Raw genomic sequence first — 7,568 nt, 5'->3', positions numbered from 1 at the left:
TCTCCCTCCCTCCCTCCCTCTATCTCTGTCTCTCTCTCTATCTGTCTCTCTCTCTATCTGTCTCTCTCTCTCTCTCTATCTCTCTCCCTCTCTCTCTCTCCCCCCCTCCCTCTCTCTCTCTGTCTCTCTCTCCCTCTCTCTATCTGTCTCTCTCTCTCTGTCTCTCTCTCCCCCCTCCCTCTCTCTCTCTCTGTCTCTCTCCCCCTCCCTCTCTCTCTCTCCCTCTCTCTCTATCTCTCTCTCTCCCTCTCTCTCTCCCCCCTCCCTCTCTCTCTCTGTCTCTCTCTCCCCCTCCCTCCCTCTCTCTCTCCCTATCTCTATCTGTCTCTGTCTCTCTCCCCCTCCCTCCCTCTCTCTCTCTCTCTCTCTCTATCTGTCTCTCTTTCTCTCTCCCTGTCTCTCTCCCCCTCCCTCCCTCCCTCTCTCTCTCTCTCTCCCTCTCTCTCTCCCCCTTTTCTCTCCCTCCCCCCTCTCTCACGCTCTCTGTCTGTCTGTCTCCCTCCCTCCCCCCCCTCTCTCACGCCCTCTGTCTGTCTGTCTCTCTCCCCCTCCCTCCCTCTCTCTCTCTCTCTCTCTCTCTATCTGTCTCTCTTTCTCTCTCCCTGTCTCTCTCCCCCTCCCTCCCTCCCTCTCTCTCTCTCTCTCCCTCTCTCTCTCCCCCTTTTCTCTCCCTCCCCCCTCTCTCACGCTCTCTGTCTGTCTGTCTCCCTCCCTCCCCCCCCCTCTCTCACGCCCTCTGTCTGTCTGTCTCTCTCTCCTCCTCCCTCTCTCTCTCTCCCCCCCTCTCTTGCTCTCTCTGTCTCCCTCTCTCTCTCTCGCGCTCTGTCTCTGTCGGTCTCTCTCTCTCCCCCCCTCTCTTGCGCTCTCTGTCTGTCTCTCTCTCTCGCGCTCTGTCTCTCTCTCTCTCCCTCCCTCTCTCCCTCTCTCTCTCGCTCGCTCTCCCTCCACGCAGGGTCATGCGAGCTCGTGCGTGATCAACCCTCAAACATAGTTCCACGCACGCGCTGTCCCATGTGCACGCGCCCGCGAGAGTTTATTACGTCACTGACTATTGTCCAGTTGTGATTGTTTTCTTAATTGTATTAATATTCATAACGCTTGGTTCACGCGCACAGAGGCCGTTGGCGCGCGGCTCGGACCTCGCCCCCGCCCCCCCCCCCCGCCCTCCCGGTTGCCATGGAGATGACACAACTTGGGTGTCCTCGCGCGCTAATCCGCCTCAGTGTGTCCGCGCGCTAATCCGCGTGCGGCGGAATAAATGTGATGTTTGAGAGTGTGACGTCGCTCCGAAGATCTGATCAATACCCGATCAACATCAATAAGAAGAAGAATTATGATTTGACTTGAAACACCTCCGCCTCCACATCGATGCGGATGTGTTGTGATTAAACACGTTCACCTCCGCGTCCATGAGAATTATCATTTAAAAAGAGGAAACCGTCTTATTTCCTTTCCCACGGTGATAATATTTATAATGATCGTTTGGATGAAAAAAAAAACACAACGAATGAACTATCTTCACAATAATATTCATATCTATAACAACAACAACAATAATAATAGATGTAGATAGAAAGAAACAGCGCGTTACCCCTCCTTCACATCAAACATAACACATAGTTGTTGTTGATATTACTGTTTTAAACGCGGGAATGTGAAGTAAAAATAATAAATGATATATAATAATAATAATAATAATAATAATGGTAGTTTCCATAAGCGCCGCGGATCTGTCGGGGAACATTTCATTTGGCCCCCCCGTCCCTCCGACTGGTCTAATAAAGACCACCAGCTCTGCGCCTGACGCACATTAAGGCCCCACAAAGCCTTAATAAAGTTCTCTGTGTCTTTTTAATGGAAAAGCAGCCGCTGATCTGGATGGAGATCCTCTCCTCCTTTGAAATCCCTCCTTCCCCTCTTCTCCTCTTTCTTCTCCTCCTCTCTGAAGGGCTCTGCTCTTTTCGGGCACATTGTGTTCTTCACACAATTCATTCAATCCGCATCAAAAGGCTTTAGAGTCCGGGCCCAGTTTGCTCTTTCTCACCCTCAAAGGAGGAGAAAACTCTGGAGCTTTTCATCCGCATCGCGGAGGAGCGGAGCGGGGCCGGGGGCCGCGGACCGGACGATGACCGAGGTCCGGGGCCGGGGAGCGGGGAACGGGTCGGGGCCCGGGCCTCGGCGCGGCCCCGCTCGGAACGTCTGGTCCACATTGTAGAAGAGAGTTTAAAAAGACCAAATAAAAGATGAGATGAGGAAGATCTTCTTTAAACTCTGGGACAGAATGGAGATGATTTTCAGTCCGCAAATAAAAAACAAAAGACACGATGAGACTTTATTAAACCAGAAGGAATTCAATGGAAAATATCCCCCAATGTTCATCATCAGTGTGATGTCATTTGATCGTTGTTTTCCTTGTTCGAGTATTGTATTGATGTATTATTATTCTATCGTTGAGTCGGTTAGATCTTAAATTAACACTTTGTTTTCCGTGTTTATTATTAAGAATATTAATCATGATTGTTATTATGATGTTGTATATTGTCATAATAAGAACAATAATAACAATGAACCCTTTATTAGTGTATTTGATTCGATTGTTTTATTGTTTGTTTTGTGTATCTGTTTTTATTTGTATTGATATTTAATGTAAAGGGAATTTCCTCCGGGATTCATGTAAATTGAAGACTTTCTTTATGTCTGTCTGTCTACCTGTCTGTCTGTCCGTCTACCTGCCTCCCTGCCTGCCTGCCTGTCGGGCCGGGCCAGTTGTCTGTCTGTCTACCTGTCTGTCTCTTCTTCATCACATTTGACTTTATCTTTTCAGTTTGCACCTGCCCCCCCACTAATAACTAAGTAATAATAATAACGATAATAATAATGATGACGATAATAATATTAATACTACTAATAATAATGATGATAATAATAATAATAATAATAATAATAATAATAATAATAATAATAATAAAAATAATAATGCAAATACAAATAATAATTATAATAATAATGATGATAATAATAATAATAATAATAATTGTCACTTTCATGCTGTATCGATCATCTCAGCTGTTTTCGACGAAGAAGGATTAGTTTGTGGCGTCAGAGTTAATGTTATTTATCATAAATAATATTAATAAGAAAGTGAATTCGGTCTCAATATCCGAATGTGTTAATTCTAATTAATTTAGTAATTCATTATACATTTCACTATTTTACCCTTAAAATAAAGACCCAATTGTTAAAAAATATAATATATAAATAATACATGATAAAGAGGTTGAAAACGTTCTGAAGTGGATTTAAACATTCCTTCTGAACGGCTTTAGAATCAAATTTCAATTTATAAAAAACATCAAATTCATTGATGATTTTAATATTCATTGTTTTATTCTTTGTCAGCGCATTAATCTGAATTTGGACATTTTTTTCCGGGTATGAACGTCATGCTGCGTAAATAATTCTATATATTATTAAATAGTAATTCTATATTGTATTTGATAATAATTCTATATTATATTTCATAAAAATTCTATTTTGTATTTAATAACAGTTCTGTATTTTATGTAATAATAATTCTTTATTGTATTTAATAACAGTTCTGTATTTTATTTAATAATAATTATATATTGCATTTAATAATTATTATATAATGCATTTAACAGTATTACATGCATTTTAATTTTAATTCCATATCGTATTTAATTATAATTCTATTTGGTATTTCATTATAATTCCCTCTGTTCCGCCTCCTTTTCTTTTCACGCAGAATTAACTGGTTTCACGGTTTGGGGCCAAAACAAAACGTGTGATCAAAGCAGAGATCTGATCTGAGATCCAGAGGATTTAAACATTTACTGATTAATCACTAATCACTAATCATTCACTCCTTTGGACTAAAACGATTCTAAATCCCTACTTTCACACCTTAAAATGATGAATAAAACCATCTTTTCATTCATTTAACAAGACAGAACAAACTGAAGTTAAATCAGGGTTTATTCTTTCTAATACATTATTCTTTATTTCTTATTTCTTAAATTATTAGTATTAAATCATTTTCAAGATTTCCCTTAGTAAATTAATCCTACAATACTATATAATAATTACTTGTAGAAGTATTATACACTGCACAAAATCAGTGAATCAGCGTTTTTTTTATTTGAAAATTAACAATAAGTTAAGAACATGCAAATTGATCCAAGGCAAGAAGAAAACACGCAGGCGGAGAAAGTCTCCATGTGTAGGAACTGTGGTTCTACGGATCAGTCAGATATTTAAGGAATAAGTTCAGCTTGGAGATAATACTTTACCTTATTATCTTTATACAAACTCAGTGTTGGACACTTTATTAAAACATGTTTGTGAGTAAAGTCCCGTGTGAGCAGGGTCCGGCTCAGGAGGAGGGATTGACCAACGGCCTGGAGTACACCCCCTGGTAGTAGCCCGCCTCCAGCACCGGGGGCTCCGGGGCTCCGGTGCCCGCGCGGCCCACCGTGGACGCGCTGTAGCCCGGGTAGTGCAGCGCCTCGTAGGCCTTGAGGTCCAGCTTGTGCTGCTCGGAGGAGGACATGAGGTTGTGGATGGAGAAGGGGTGGTTGAAGGAGTACTGCGGGTCCCCTTTCAGGTGCAGCTGGGCCTCCATGTGCGGGCCCAGGGCCGACAGGGCGGAGATCTGCGGGCCCTTGGGCTCCAGGCCCGGCGGGCTGGCCCGGCTGGACGCGCACAGCCCGGCGGGGTCCATGTGGGCCGCCTTGGTCCTGCTGCCCTCCGCGGGCGGAGCTCCGGGGGTGGCTCCGGGCTCCTTCTTGCCCTTGCTGGACAACTTGTTGTCGCACTTGAAGCGCTTCTGCCGCCGCAGGTAGCAGCCGTTCTCGAACATGTTGCCCGAGTCCGGGTGCAGGGCCCAGTAGGAGCCCTTCCCCGGCTTGTCCGGGGACCGGGACACCTTGACGAAGCAGTCGTTGAAGGAGAGCGAGTGGCGGATGGAGTTCTGCCAGCGCTGCTGGTTCTGGCGGTAGTAGGGGAACAGGTCCATGATCCACTGGTAGATCTCGCTGAGGGTCAGCATCTTGCTGGGCGCCTGCTGGATGGCCATGGTGATCAGGGAGATGTAGGAGTAGGGCGGCTTGGCGTGCGGGTAGCTCCTGCGGAAGGCCTTGCTGTCCCGGCTCCGGGCCAGGCCGCCCTGGCTGTAGGACATGCAGGGGCTGACGGACGGGCTCATGCCGCCGTACGGGTTCAGGGCCTGTGGGGCCGACATGCCGCCCATGCCGCTCGGGCTGAGGCTCGACACGCCGCCGCCCATCGCGTTCATCGGCCCCGGAGCGGAGGCTGCGGCCATCCCGGCCATGGAGCCCGGACCCGGGTTGTAGGACATGTTGAAGGAGCCGGAGGCCATGGAGCCGCTGGAGGACAGGGCCATGTAGCTCATCCCGGTGCCCGGCATGGGGGAGTAGACCTGGGGCAGAGAGAGTCCCGTAGGGACATGATTAAAATATCAATTTCTATAAATATCAATATTTAAATTAACCTGCAGCTCTTTAATCCTCTTCATATATATCAAATATTAATGGATAGATATTGAATGATCGAACAGGCAGAGTCACATCCAGCAGGCTGTTGCGACCGCTTCTATATTTCTATATTTCTATTCCAGTTATTAAATTATGAAATACTTTACAGATAATAGATTAATAGATAAAGATAATTTGAATAAGAACACGGAAAAAAGTATTCATGAATATGAAGCCAACAGAGTTAAAGATTCTTATTTATATTGTATATATGATATAGCACATAGAATATAGCCTATTATACTATCATATAATACAGTATGTATTAGATATTAGATATTACACAGTATATTGAATATAGTACTATAATATAATACAGTATATATTAGATATTACACAGTATATAGAATATAGTACTATAATATAATACTGTATATATAAGATATAACACTGTATACAGAATAAAGTACTATTATATAATACAGTATATTTTAGATATTTCACAGTATATAGAATATAGTATTATAATAGTATATAGTTTAAATTAGATATTACACAGTAAATACAGTATGGTACAATAATATAATTTAGTATATATGAGATATTACACAGTACATAGAATATAGTACTATAATATTATAAAGTATATATTATATTATCATTATATTATAATGATATTATAATTATATTATAATATAATTAATTATATGATATTATTATTGGATTATTTGACATTTAAACAAAGTTTTGCTCGACTGAATTGAAGCTTCAGTTTGTTTTGCTGATTTATTTCCGTTTCAGAGTTTTACGAAAAGAAAAGTTGGAGCAGAGGGACAGACAGCGGAGGGACAGACAGCCAGAGAGACAGACAGGTGGAGAGACAGACAGCCGGAGAGACAGACAGGCAGTAGGAGAGACAGACAGCCAGAGAGACAGACAGGCGGCAGCAGGAGAGACATATGTGGAGAGACAGACAGACAGTCGGATAGGCAGACAGGCAGCCGGAGAGATGGACAGGTGGAGAGACAGGCAGCGGTTGGTGCTTTGGTCTAAAAATGATTCTCGAGAAGTTCCTTTATCTGAGGAACAAAGGTTGACTAGTACTAGAGTAGTAATACTAGAAGTAGTAGAGTAGCAGTACTCGAAGTAGTAGTAATAGAAGTAGTAGAGTATTTGCACTAGAAGTAGTAGAGTATAAGTACTAGAAGTAGTAGTAATGGAAGTAGTAGAGTATTAGTACTAGAAGTAGTAGAGGAGGAGTACTAAAATAGTAGTAGTAGTAGTAGAGTTGTACTACTAGAGTAGTAATACTAGAATAGTAGTACTAGAGTAGTGGTAGTAGTAGTAGTAGAGTAGTAGTAGTAGTCATAGTAGAGTAGTACCAGAGTAGTATTAGAGTAGTAGTAGAAGAGTAGTATAAGTGGTCAAGTAGTATTAGTAGAGTAGTTGTAGTGGTGGGGTAGTGGTAGAGTAGTAGTCGTGGTAGACTAGTAATAGTGGTAGAGTAGTAATGGTAGTAGAGTAGTATTAGTGATAGAGTAGTAGTAGTAGTAGTAGTAGAGTAGTAGTAAAGTAGTAGTAGAGTATTAGCTGAGTAGTATTCGTAGAGTAGTAGTGGTAGTCGTGGTAGCAGTATAGTAGTACCTCCTGCTCGGGGTAGTAGCTCCAGTCCGGCGTCTCGTGGCCTTCCATCTTGACGCTGCACAGCATTGTGCTGCGGTCTGCAGGACCCCCCCTCCTGGATCTGGATCCCATCGCTGCTCTGGCCTGGCCTATCAGGGAGGGAGGAGGGGGAGGGAAGGAGGGAGGAGGGAAGGAGGGAGGAGGGAAGGAGGAGGAAGGAGGGAGGGATGGAGGCGGGAAGGAGGGGAAGGAAGGGGAGGGAAGGAGGGAGGAGGGAGGGAAGGAGGGGAAGGAGGGAGGGAGCAGGGAAGAGTGGAGTAAGGGGAGGACGAGGGAAGGAGGGAGGGAGGAGGGAAGGGGGGAGGAGGGAGGGAGGGAGGGAAGGAGGGAAGGGGGGAGGACGAAGGAGGGAGGGAGGGAGCAGGGAAGGGT

At 44.2% G+C, this 7,568-nt stretch overlaps 1 protein-coding gene across 1 annotated transcript; it reads right to left on the bottom strand.

Annotated features, from left to right (window-relative positions):
* Positions 1-4,393: 4,393 nt before the first annotated feature.
* On the bottom strand, positions 4,394-7,223 carry foxa1 (forkhead box A1; the record flags this gene model as incomplete). The annotated part of the gene is made up of 2 exons (XM_080012698.1): positions 4,394-5,458; positions 7,158-7,223. 2 exons carry the CDS (start codon positions 7,221-7,223, stop codon positions 4,394-4,396), a joined length of 1,131 nt encoding a protein of 376 aa, XP_079868824.1.
* Positions 7,224-7,568: the final 345 nt, after the last annotated feature.

This window comes from Zeus faber (assembly GCF_960531495.2).
Source record: "Zeus faber genome assembly, chromosome: 13".
Classification (NCBI taxonomy): domain Eukaryota; kingdom Metazoa; phylum Chordata; class Actinopteri; order Zeiformes; family Zeidae; genus Zeus; species Zeus faber.
This window is presented reverse-complemented; position numbering and strand designations above follow the sequence as displayed.